Below are 13,669 nucleotides of genomic sequence, written 5' to 3' on the forward strand. Positions count from 1 at the left end.
TTCAAAGGTTTGCCATCTGGGTATACTCCCCTGCCTGAACAGCGTTTCACAAAACAGAACGTGCTTCAGTGGTAGCCTCCAACTTAAACAGCTTTAAAACACTTCACAATCATCCTTATTTTGCAGCATTAAACTTTTTAGCAGCTCTTCAGGGAAAACAAGATTCTAAAGGTTTCTCTTTAATACTTCTTTGCAATATTTGCTCCTCTCCTTCTGAATAGCCTTTTACAGAAGGGCAGCCTTTTGCCACTTTTTGTTTTTCTGCTTCTTTCTTGGCTTTGGCAATGTGTGTTATATCAGCTTTTGTTGTGTGTTTCACAAAGTATGAATAACAAGTTTCACAACCCTTGAGTCCTTCATTACTTCACTTTTGCCTTTGGCAATATCTGTTGGACTGGAACTACTTAACTTTTGGTTTCTCTTGGCTTTGGGTAATGGATTGTATGTATTAGCTTTTAACAGTATTGCCCCATCGGTTTGATGACCTCTCCATAAACTCACATGCTTAGCTTTACAGTCATTTGGCTTTAACGAATATGAGTTTCACCGCTTTCTGATAGTTCGGTATTCAAAATTACTGCTGTCATCTTTTCCACTAATACGTGAGTGAAAGCGCCTGCCCTGAACATGCAAGCAGTCTCGAAGCGCTCCTGGGTCACTTTCCACGTGTGAACTCATTGAGTAAGCTGCATGCTTCCGATCCTCCCAGCGTTTGCAGGTCCTCTGCTGAAGAGGCTCCTCGTGAGCCGGCAAACAACTTTTCCTGTTCCTCCTTCCCTGTACCACTCGTTACCGGAGCGTCCTTTGCTCCTGAGGCTCTCTCGTGCACACCAGCCACTGGAGACAGCCTCTCGAGAGGGAAAGCTTCCCTCACTTTCGCTTCCCGCTGTGCATCCTCTGCACGACAGGTCTTCAAAGGCAAAGTGTCCCTCAAGCGTTCCACTGCACAACCTCTGCAATTGGGACAACGGGTGGCATAGACTCTTTCTGGACCAGCCACTGTCTTGGGCTTCACAGTAGTCCTGGTGTATTCTCTCCCCTCCAGTCCCAAACTCAGCTGCATACACGGTCTGCATGGCTCTTCCTGCTCACTCTGTTCTCCTCATTATGCCTCCATCTAGTCAGAATCTGTTTTTCAGCCGATGGAATTATCTGATCGCAGGACTGGTGACACTTACTTTCTTCTTACCCTGCTCTCCACATGGTCCCTTGTAGTCATGATCTGGAATGTGGACCCTTCCAAGGGCTTAGCTCTGAGAGTCCGCTCGCAGCCCATCCCACATGCTTTGGAGTGATACATTTATTACAGTGCTGCCTGTTACAAAATTCCAATGCATACCATAATGTAATTTTCCGTTTTTCCAGTCTCTCCACCAATATTCACAACTACAGCAAGAGGAGTGGGGGTTGGTGGGTGTAAGCATGGGTGGAAGGCTTATTGATGCACAGTTCGACGATATTCATTTCCTTCACCACAAACCAAGGTTTAGAAGTCGTTCATCTTGTGACTGTCCCTACCAAGTAAATTATATGGTTTTCTTTACTGTTGTATCACAGTAGCAGGCATATTTTTGGCAGTATGGTTTTCCAGGTTCTCTCTGCATGTGAACTGTTTCCGATGTGCTGTAGACACAGTGTATGGTTGATGAATGGAAGGACATGAAGTAAAAGGGTTACATCTATTTTATGCAATCCATGATGACCGCATCAAATGGAAGTGCGGCCATATGCATACGACAGCCTGAGATATTTGTATTTCTGTTGCTACTCGGAATCCTTCAGTGAACAGCAGCTCTTATCTGGGTGTCTGCCTCCACTAAATATATGTGTAGTTTGTGGCATCAACAGAGAGCATTTACATTTTTGCTACTGACCTGCTGCTGCTGTTCAGTAAAATAAAACCAAAGTCATGGGCTTCCATAATATATCAGTCATATGTTTTCTTTTTATTTTGACAATTCGATAAATTAACGTTTTCACAAATTTCATTTCTTCATTTCTAAGTTGATGAAACATGAAATGTTTCACGTATAAAATTACAGTAATATGTAATAAACAAAGAGGGTAACATGAGGTGCAAAAGAAATGTAAGCATGCAAAACACATTTCTCTGGAATTCAAAATTGAGACATACTTTAGTTTTAACTATGTTTGAAATGTTGGTCTTTTACAGTTCTTCTTGCAGCTTCAGCAGGCTGTGCTGGAAGTATGTGAGGACAGCAGTAATGCTGTGAGTAAGCTGCAACTAGGGCAGTTGGCGTCCATGGAAAGCTCCGTTTTTGATGACATGATTAACCTTCTGGAGCGGCTAAAACTTGATATGTTGACTCGTCAGGTAGAGCATGTATTCCGAGAGGTCCAAGAAACTGCAAAGCCATATAAACGAGAAAGGTAAAATGTGTTTTATAGTCTTCATGTGAATGCAATATTCCCACTGTTACTTAAGAAGCATAACCTCAGTTTCAAACTGCACGGTGTGATGTTGGAAATGCCTCCTAGTCCTTGTCCTACCACTTCTCTGTGTGTGTTTTCTGTATGTTATCTGCCACTGATGTCCAGCCTGGACTTTTGGCAGTGCAGCTCTTCATTTATCCTTTTGGTGAACAACCCCCATGGGATACCTTTGTGACGCCCATGGGTGGGATTACAGCCATTGTACTCCCTGTATGTGTGTCGTTGGGCACCTGTGTGTTGCCCACAGATCAGGGTATGGGTTGGTGGCAGCTACATGCTGACTTGACAGTGGCTCTGAGTGTCCTCCATTTTTGGGACACTCAGGCCCTGCCATAGGAATCAGTGGATTCCTGGATAAAGGCAAGATGGTCACTGTAGCCTCTTTGTTTCTATTGCCTTTACACCTTGTCTCCCAAAGTCCTGGGAAGCCCTGAATCTGTCCCTTTCTTCCTGACTGGCTGTTGGGTGGAAAGACCATACATGGCTCTGGGGCCCTTTCAGACTGACTGGAGCCTTCCTAGGGACTGTGTTGTTGGAACACCCTTGGGATAGGACCTGTATGAATGGAGTCTAAAGTCAACTCCCATTCTGTCTTGTGGGTGTCTGGTTTTGGTGTGTTTGACACAATGCCTGGGCCAGCCCTGACTGAAAATGGAGTGAATGCAGTGTAGTGTGCTGAAAGGCTGGGTACTTACTCCAATCCATATTCTGTGTTATGGGTGTCTGGTTTGGGTGAATGGCCTGAATGCCTGTGAGCCTGATTGGCTGCCTGCCTGCATGGATGCACTTGTGAATGATTGGCTGACTGAGCCTGGCTCGGCCTGAGTGAAGGGGGAACAAATGTGTATAACTAGGGACCTCTCACTCACCAATTCATTCTGAAGTTTAATGGAAACCTGAAGCTTGAATCCTGGGTCCAGTCGTAGGAAGGAGTCATTAGCTGCTTTTCTTCGACGAATCAAAAGACTGCTGAGCTGACCCAGGGACACTATCAAGAGAGGACCTGGATAGGAGACCTCTTCCCGAGCTACAAGGGACCATTGTGCATCTGCTTCTGTTCATCAGAAGTACTCTGGAAGCCAGTCCTGTGTTCCTGCCATCCGGAGAAAGGGTCTTTGTGAGTCCAGAATAGGAGTGCTTGGACATCTTCATCGGAAGATGTCCAGTTCTGTCGCCCAGGGTCCGGAGGAGTGTTTGTTACTGGTGGATGCCAGATTTCTGTATACTGCCTAGAAGGGGGGGGTACCCTGGCGTAGTGCTGCTTTATGACCGCATCTGCAAAAGTTCCAAATCGCTTGAGAAACTTTCAAGGGACATCCTTGCCACAACAGCTGACCACTTTTTCCTGTCAAAGAAGCTCCCAGTTTGCTGTGTGCAGAGGAAGGTCCACTGGTAGGGTTTCCACCACCAAAATATGAAGAAGGCGTCACAAGGGTCCAGCCTTGGTGAGGGTCCGTAGTCCAGGCCAGTAGTTGAGTCCAGATCGACAGAAGCCATACAGACGTCTGTGCTGCGGCTGCAGCACCAAAGAACCAGAAGTCAGTACATTGCGAAATCCTGAAACCTGACACCTACTTCTGCCACTGCACCCGTCACCACCAAAAGACATCCAAAGTCCCCATGGTTCTCATCTTCTTCAGTCAGTCCTTTTTGGAGTTCACAGCAAGTTTCACCTTCGTGGGACATCCACAGCCAGCCTGCCAACGGAGACTACTGCGAAGATTGAAAGTGCTGCCTGTCCTACAATGTCTGGTTCCTCCTTTTCTCTTGGCCTCGGCATCCCAGCGACTCCTTCTTGCAAAGGGGGTCCATCCTTCAGGGGTCCCGTTGAGTAAAGCCGAGAAACTCCACCACTTCGCCCCAAGGCACCAAAGGTACTGTGACGAGGAAGAGCGTGTTCCAGCCTCAGGAATCATCCAGGGGTCCCAGATTTATCATGGATCCAGTTCTCCTGTGACATCCCAGGTACTTTGGGGTGGTGGAACGTATAAAAATAAAAGCAGCGTATTATTGAACTTATTTGGACTGGGCTGTAATAGACAAAATAAAGTACACCTTGACTTTTCCTTTACATGTTGCCCAGGTGGGTGTTATTATATGTATATATTTTACTGAACCTTATTTTATATAAAGAAGCTCTGTTATCACCTAACATAGTGTGTGAACATTCCTTTATGGGGCGTGGCGGAATCACTGTACTTAAGTACCAGCCTGCATCACCGCCTGAGAGCTTAAGCCCTTGGTTGCTCGTCCAAGCTACCATATAGAGAACCTTGGCTGGGGTGCTCTGTGCTTCTGTCCCAATCATATAGAGGACAGAAGTACAGCTACCCCCCTCCAGTCTTTACACACAGTAAGTGGTATTTCCTTTTTTATGTGTATATATTTAGGCGCTTGTACGTTTTAGGTTGCACAGTGACACATTAGCGGGCCACAACATGATCAGAAAAAGGACCATATCGACCATTGACATTATTTTTCCAAATTATTAGGGGTTGCCAAGTCCCTTTACCACCAAGCGAGTGATCCATTATTTTTTCATTGTACCTAGGTGGTGGTCAGATATAAGAGGACGAGATCCTCAAGAAATTGTAAATATAATTTAAGAATTTGGCAAACAGTGCATTTTTACTGTGCGTTTTTCCAGATTTATATGTTCAAATCAACTCCTACTACGGAGGCTCTAAAATACTTTTGCACCTGTGTAGAGCTTATATACCACATTCACCATGTAAGTGCAGGTACCAAATAAAATATAGCTTTTAATCAATTCATGTCTTTCAATTATAAAATATGTATTTACTAACATATCAAAGTCTTGCCACAATATAAGTTTAGTCATTTTTGTTTTTTTAAATACATCAATTGATAGATAAGAAATAGAGGATGTGCAGTGCTTTGCTTAAACAACGCAGTGCAAGGACAAAATTAACACAATCAGAGACAAACATATTCATAAAACCATAGATTTTAAATTTTTGACGTCCTTTGAAAGAAACTCAGCCAACATGCATGTTTCAATCCCATCTAGGTTGTTTCATGGGATCTTCCTTCAAGAACTTGAAATGCATGTGCAAAACGTAATAGTCCATATAATTTCATTCCATATGATTTAATATTGTTCCATGTCAAAACAAAAAAGAGCACAATTCTGTGTCAATAAACTGCACTATTTATTTTTCTACTCACATCTTTTACATTACCCTATATTTTTACATTGTTCATGTCATTGGATTTGCCTTGGCAAGGTAGAAAAATTAAATTCCTGAGTTGCAGTTCTAGACATTCAAATTAGAACTCTTCAAATTATGTAAAATCTGATTGATGTTATCAAGACTACGGCAAACACGTGTTTCACAGAATTGGATTTAACATTTTTTATCTCAAATTTGAGATTCTTCAGGGTCATGTGAGCCTTTTTAAGAAATAGAGAATGAAAACATTTGCAAAATAAACATAAACAACAAATAAGCAAACAAAATAGATGAACTATCTTCCAACATTCTTTTCAGAATAGAAATCATGAATGTGGGATGAAAAATTGTGAAACCCATTTTTGTGAAACATGTTGGCGGTGAAGGAAAGCTCTGGCCCGCCATGTCGGACAGCCCGGGTGGATCGAGTGGTAAAGAGAAGTACCAGGTGGCCCTGGTGAAGCAGAGAGCTCCTGGACTACCCCACGGGTGCAACAGTTGATGAAGGTTGCATTCCCATAGGAACGGTGACACTCCTTGAAAAGCCAGGCTGCAGTGATGGTCGACAGTGGGCCTGCAGGACATGAGGCCGCCCAGAAGAAGAAAAAGGGCCACGGGTTATGGTGATCATGGGTGGCCCCCCATGGCCGTACGATGTCCTTTCATCGCCAGATTTTTCAGAGCCTGCCACTAATGTTCATCAACATTTTTAGGGGGGTTGGGAAAGGGCAGATAAGGGTTTGTGGGGTTAGGGAATAGGTAAAATAGGTGGCGGAGGTGAAAAGAAAAACATTTGATGAACATTTCCATGTTGAAATGCCAGGTTTTGAAAATGTCTGGTGATGAAATGACATGGAACCCCCATGGCACAAGGCCGCCCAAGTAGATGGCAGGGGTTGTGGCGGTGATCGCAGGTGGTCCCCCAGGGCATGTGCCCATCCAGAAGACAAGAACAGGGCCATAAGAGCGGCAGTGAGTGTGGCGGGCCCCCAGCCGGTCTCAGGGGATTGCCTAAAGGCAGTTTTGTATGCAAGGAGGGCACGAAGTGAGATTGGGTGGCCCCATGTAGCGGACTAGGCCAACCAGAAAAACAGACTGGAGGATAGCATCATTTAAATCAGGGGCACACCCTCCCCACCATCCACAAACAGAGACAGAATCATATACTAGTGGTATTTAAGAGAGATTGCCGACTTCAGCAGTCACCCCTCTGTAATATAGTATGTGTTTTATATGTTATTGTTTGTGTGTATTTAGGTCTATAGTTGGTTGCATGTTGTATAGTTATACGTATCTATAGTGCATGTTAATATTTGAGTAGGGGGATACATAGGGGCATGTATATAGGGATATAAGGTGGGAGGAAGGGAAAACTGGATCGTGTGTACCCTGGCGTGACAAAACTAAGGGAATGGTGGCCTATGTTATGATCCTCCAGATGACATCACTTCTCCCCAGAGGGGATCCCCTTTCCATGAGGCTAGGGGGGTGAGGCTGCTAACCGATAGTCCCCCTAGGAGTGGTAAAATGCAGGAGGATCTCACGGGGAGGGACTTCACTCGTTGGGGCAAGGACGTACATCTGGGACACGGCCCCTTTATCTCCCTACACCACAGGGTAGAAATATCTTCAACCCTTCCTTATCCATGGTAAAGTCTGAAACAATATGTTATTGTAATGTGTCAGACAATCTCACTATGATAGCTACTGTGGTGAAGAAGAATCCAAGAACACTACTGTCAAGCATGAAGAGTATTCGACCAGCCGTTGTCAATCAAACTGACGTTACGCTGGGGCAGTCCCAGCTACTTAAGCTAAACAGTAAAGTTGGACAGGGAGAGCAACTTCCGGAGGGAGAGCAACATCTGGAAGGATAAGTCTGTGAGCTAGGAGACCACCAAGGAGCCCGCAAGTTGGAAACGGCATTCGAAAGCTGTGTCAAAGAGGCAGTGCAGAGTGTCAAGAGCAATCTGATGGATGCCAGGAGAGCATCTCGTCCCTTGGTTGGGAGTCGACAACCTTGAAGCTGAAAGTCAGTGTGGTGGTGGCGTGACCTGTGGTGGGTGGACCGTGCAGTCCAAGAACTACACTGAGACAGCCAACACTAGCCTACTGCAGAGCGGTGTTGGTGGTTGCATGGGAAATACGAGGAACTGCAGTGGTTGTGCGACCTGTAACAGGTGGACCGTTTGGTCCAAAGTTTGCACTTAGATCACCAACAGTAATGGCCTGCGGAGTCAAGTGGGCCGAAGAAGAGGGAGAAAGAAAGAACCCGCGGCCCCTGCCGAAATCGGTGAAGAGTTCCCCCCCCCAAAGAAGGTAACAGGAATGGTAGTAACTCCGGGATGGTGCCAGGAAAACTTGAGAAGGTGAAACCAAGAGACAAGAAAGAAGTAGATCATTTGTGAGGCAATTCCCTGGTCAGTTCCATTAGACTTTGGTATTGAAGAGTCAAGAAGAATTTGGGGATCCTCTTCCTTGGCCCAGTGGGGGCAAGTTGAAGGACAGTGGCCAAGTTACAATAACACAAAATCAGTGAAGAGAATCTAATGAATGTATGAAGCGTCGAACATTTGAAGTAACTGAAGAAACCATTAAGAATCTTGGGGAGTATATCCCTCGTCCTGGTGGAGCAAGTTGAAAGACAGTGTTCAAGTCAAGTAGAGCCAGCTAAAAGCTAGTTATAACTAGGAGAAGGGAGCCATTCTCCTAGTGTAATGAGATTTGTGGAACTTTGTGAAACACAAACTGTGAGAGACTTTTACCCAGCAGAAGGGAGTCATTATCCTGGGTTAGAGTAAAATAACTCTTCTGTTAGCTTAGTGATTTGTGTTTAAGTGACAGGGATAGAGTAGGAGTTTGACTAGGACAGTATCTTTGCTTTGGACATCGCAGACTTCCTGAAAGGCCTGAGATTTAGTTTTGTTGAGGCAGGGAAACCACCTGTAGCTTTAGGGATAGATAGGATTGCATTTATTTTTGACGAATGAAGGTTTATAGCCTTCACTTGGTTAGACTCGTCATTCCACGTCACCACACCTGCCAGCGGCCGCCTAGGGTCTGGGACCATCCACTGAGGCCATCATCAGGTCTCTTTCTACAGTAGGTGGTGCTAGGTGTAGGTCAGGGGTCTGTTCAGTCAGTCTCACCCTATTGGTCTTCCTCCAACCCTTGTAGGGGTGTATGGGCTGACTGGGCAGATACCTTTAGAAATAACTCACACCAGGGGAATGATTAGTGTTAGGAATGTTTAGTTATGAAGCTTATATGTTTTGTAAGTAAACAGGTTCCCGTTGGCTTTCCTAAAAAATCAGCCTTGGAGTATGTGTCCCATTGGGGTAAGGTAAGAACTCGGGGTGCATTCCATCTCCTGCGATTTTATTTGCAGGTGCAGCGCCCCCTATCTAGCTGGCCTGTGGTTTGGGAACAGTTTGGTTCCATGGGGATCCATCCCTGGCCTGGGGTGAGGGAGGTGGACACCCTTGCCCCAGATCAGTGCTGGAAAACAGGGGCTGCACTTAACTCTCTCACACTCCCAGAGCCTGTTTATCAAGGAGCCAGAGGCATGACCACAGTTTTGCAGGTGCCACACTCCTGCAGGCTTTTAGAAAACTTGTCATGTTCTTGGGAGAGTGTCTCTCTCTGGCAAGAAGGGCTGCCATGCCTATTGAAGATGTTTTCTTCTCCTTTCAGTCTGATGCAGTTTGGCAAAGAAATGAGGGCCCGAAAGGCAGATGCAATGGTAACTCCCAAGCCCCAGTTGCAGGCCAGGAGGGATTGGAAGGTCAAGAGGGGGGCTATCTACCATGTGTCTACCTCTCAGATTGTGGATCCTAGATCCTATATCCATCAGTCTACTCTAGCTCTTTCCTCATCAATGTCTTGCCCTGTTCTCAGTCAACTCTTTACTCTGTTTTACCCCATCATGGACTCTGGGCTCACCACTACGCCTTCACCCAGCAGCCCCTTCTTTAAGGGGAGTAAACCAAGGCTGTCGGTTGAAGAGAAATCAGACAAAGATAACTGTGAGAGTAACCAAGTGAAGGTGGTTTGGAGCCCATACTTGAGAAATGTGCCCCGAATAGTAATAAAGGGGAATACGAAGCTTGCGTGTACAAGTGGCACTCTGAGACCTTGGCAGAAGAGTAAACCAAGGCTGTGGGTGAAAGACTGTGAGAATGAGAACATTGAGTACCCTACCTGGCAGGAGAGTGGGCCAAGAGGATACAGAGAACAGGGCCTGGGACCCATAGAAATTGAGGGGAAGATCAGCTCTTATTCTTCCTCATCACAGTACCTGGGACCCGAGTCTGCTCAGAAAGGGTCAGGGACCCTCAGCACAGCTTGGGAGAGAGTACCAGGCTATTGTACTTCATCGCAGTACCTGGGAGCTGGGTCTGCTCACAAAGGGTCTGGGACCCTCAAGAGGGCTTGGAAAAGGTGTTTAGGCTATTGTTCCCTGTTGCAGGGCCTGGGAATCAGGTCTGCCAACTAAAGATAAGGACTTATCTTGACAACTAAAGAAACAGAGACAATTTGGATAAAGCTGGGAAATACTCCTGGGAAGGAAATCAACTTCTTGAGTCTTGCAGCACTTTTGTTTGCATTTCTATACGTTTTTGTAACAACCTCTTATTTTGGAACTACAACTCTTGGCTGCAGGTTGACAGCCAAGAGACATTTCCCTTTTCACCTTATGTTGAGTTTAGCTCTTGAGGGATATATTAGGATTTAGGCACAGGACGGCAAACTTTACTTGGGACATTCTGACACAGACAGTTTCATTAGCTTTTTTTTTTAGGCAGATAAACACCTCTTAGAGCTAGGTTAGTTAGAATTTCCTCCAACTGTCCCTCCCCCGTTTTTGTTGTTAATACAAGTCTTTGCCAATCAACATGCTACCCTTGTGTCCAAGTCTTACTCCTACAGCCTCACAATAATTACATCATTATTAAAAACAACACAAGGGCAAATAGTGTCCAATATTGTGCATACCTTACAATTGATATCTTATGAAACAAGTCATTCAATAACAAAATACTTCAATCACATATCTTAAAACTGATGAAAATACGGATACCTGACGACCCTCCATGATTCGTAACCAAAAACAAACCTGGAAGTTCAGCTTTAGATTTAAGCCCGACATATAGTTTTCAGAATGTTTCATTCTTTTCTCATTTAGCGTAAGGCATTCAACAAACAGGTGTTTAAGAGTTTCAATAACTTCAATCCGTAGATAGAAATGGCAGATATGGGAATTCCTAGGAATGTTCATCCTCGCCCCTGATACTTCCTGAGTTGGTAAGAGATTCAACCACCGTCTTAAAAATGTTTCCTTTTCTTTGCACAGGGAAACATTTGCAAATACACTGTAATCATATTATAGAGCTTCTAAACCAGTGTAATATTATTAAATGGAACATATTTGCTTAATGAATATCTGGTAGCGCACCAATCAGCATCTCACAGTGCCTTAACCAATGTGGGATCTGTAAAAAGAGTTGATTTACACTTATTAATGTTAGACAAAAGCTTCTCATAATCTTTTGCCCAATTGGTCAATGCTTCACATGATTGTCCACTCCTAAGAACATTTACATCTTTAAAGAGATAAATTCCAGGGGGATCTAAAAAAAAAGTTAGACATTGACAGACGCTTCAATTTTATCCGGGCAGAGAGTGAGATCAGGCCTAGTTCATATCTAAGTACTAGGACTTGTCACAGTTGGGAAATTGAAGAATCTTCTTCCAAATTAACCCCTCGAGCTTCACCCAGTGTTGTTCATCCAAGATTACTATACTTTCCGATTTGTATAATACACAAGGCACAATCTTATAATTTATCATTTATAATAATAATAATAATTTGCATTTATATTATTATTACATATTATAAATTATACGGTTGTGCCTTGTGTATTATAGAAGGATCGGGAGCAGGCAATAGCGACCATGGTTCTATGTTCATTCATCAACAGTGTTTTTTTTCGATGGGATGTCCCCCCCCAACCCTCGCTCCCCTATTTTACAGTATTCCCACCCCTGTATATTCCCTTACCCACAACCCCCTGTTTTTATCAATGATTTTTTTTTAACCAACAAAAAATGTGACACTATTGATGCATGAACGTCATACACATGACCATATTTCAAGTTTATTCTTTTTAATTGAGTGATAAAAGTAAGACATTTTGCTTCTAGCCTTTTATATTTAGTCCCAATTGTGGCTTGTCATGCAATACAACCCAACGTAAGTGAATTGGTCTGCTATTTCCAGATTCCTGCCAGCCAAGCTCCATATAAAAGTTGCTTTCCTTATTGACGTATAAAATGTCATCACCTGGGATTTGTCCCTATTGATTTCTAGATCATTCTCTGTCATATACAATACGTGTCCACTGCGTTCAGGCTAAACTGGAGGCCAATTGCTGTTTGGTCACGAATGACCAAGTCACCCTCGTAGGCCAGATAATGCAAAGACAGCATCCCTAAACGTGGTGGAAATGCTTTGATCTTCGTAGATGTTTAAATGAGATATTTAAAGATGAAAGTGTGTTCACGTCAAGACGCCATGGTAGTGAGCTCATCAAGTCTAGCCGTAATAGTACTATCCAAATGCAGTTGGATTAGAAGCCTCAACAGGGGTTTTGGGAGACCCCAGTTTGCTAATTTGTTCCAGAGTCTACCCCAGTTAACCCTATCAAAGGATGCAGAGAGATCAATAAAAGCAGCATATGTCCTTGTTTCAACCATTTTTTTAATTTGAAAAGAAAACCCATTTAGGTGAGTGCCTGTGCCTCTACAAAATCCTGTCTGGTATTTGTTGAAATCCTCGCCCTCATCTGCGCAAGAAATATATTTCTGCAGGATAAGCATAGGGAAATTCTTGCTCCTGACATCCAAGAGGGCGATAATTTGCTGGATTTAATGTTTCGCTATTCTTAAATATCGTGACCAAGCAGGAAATCAGAAATGTCTTTACATCAGAAATGTCTTTCCTTTGAAGTATACTCTTGAAGAGTGTCTATAGATTGTCTGCCGAGAGTTCTTGGTTGCCCTTCAATGTTTGGTTTGAGAGGCCATCGGGGCCTGCCACTCGCGCGGCCTTTGCTTATTATTACTAATAGTCGATGTCAAAAGAAAGTTCACTACCATCAAAGTTACCACAGTCAGGGGCTGGGCATAATTGCACTGTGGGGGGCATAGATTTCCTGAAAATAGGTTAACAAGCTAACCTCCTCTATAGAGTTTAATTGCCTCGAAACCTCCCAGTCATGGTTGTTGTTAATAACATTTAAAAAACCTTGACTTTGATTAATAGAGATGGCTCATACCATCTTTTCCAAATAATGTTGCCATAAAAGCTGTTTGTGCCTTTCTAGCCATTTGATGTGTCTTTGTTTTAAGGTTTTAAGATTCTTTGCTGCAACCCTACATTTTTTTTATTTTTTTATTTTTTTATTTTAATTTTATTGGTTTGAAAATCAAACCTTTAAAATGTTTTCACAACGATTCCGCATTCATACTTTTACAATTATCATGGTTTTACTTAAAAATGCCCCTGTAGCCTTCATCCATTTCTCTGTCTTTTTCTCTGGCTTAAATGACAAATCGTGTTTTCTTACTAATCACAAATCTAAAAATCACACAAATTCATTTACATTTTTGGCATAAATTTCTTTAGCAAGTCTTCGATTACTGTCAAAAATGAGGTCAGGGGCATAATTAATTTCCAGTCCTTTCCGTTCCACATTTTCTGCCACCAATCTTCGGCACTCAATGCTTGGTGATTTGAAGCCCATTCTCCCAGATGAATAGATCTTTCGTTTTTTAGAGCCGAACAGAATAAGACGAGGTGTTTCAGGGATTCCATATCTTTACCACAGAAACGACAGATTACATTTAAGTCAGTTTCTCCTGCTTTCAGTTTGATTCGATCCTTCGTTAAGAAGGCGTTCAGCCTAAATAGCATGTAAAGTCTTCGTGCATTTGGATTTGGGAATAGACTTATGTAGGGA

The 13,669-nt window shown here is 43.5% G+C and overlaps 1 protein-coding gene across 1 annotated transcript in view; it reads left to right on the forward strand.

Annotated features, from left to right (window-relative positions):
* RINT1 (RAD50 interactor 1) overlaps positions 1-13,669 on the forward strand; it is a 1,254,187-nt gene that overhangs the window by 1,048,261 nt on the left and 192,257 nt on the right. The window contains exon 11 of the mRNA XM_069629127.1: positions 2,174-2,391. Coding sequence (XP_069485228.1) covers positions 2,174-2,391 — 218 coding nt within the window. The remainder of the gene's footprint in view (positions 1-2,173; positions 2,392-13,669) is intronic.

This window comes from Ambystoma mexicanum, chromosome 12, assembly GCF_040938575.1.
Source record: "Ambystoma mexicanum isolate Mex_15411 chromosome 12, UKY_AmexF1_1, whole genome shotgun sequence".
In the NCBI taxonomy this organism is placed as follows: Eukaryota; Metazoa; Chordata; class Amphibia; order Caudata; family Ambystomatidae; genus Ambystoma; species Ambystoma mexicanum.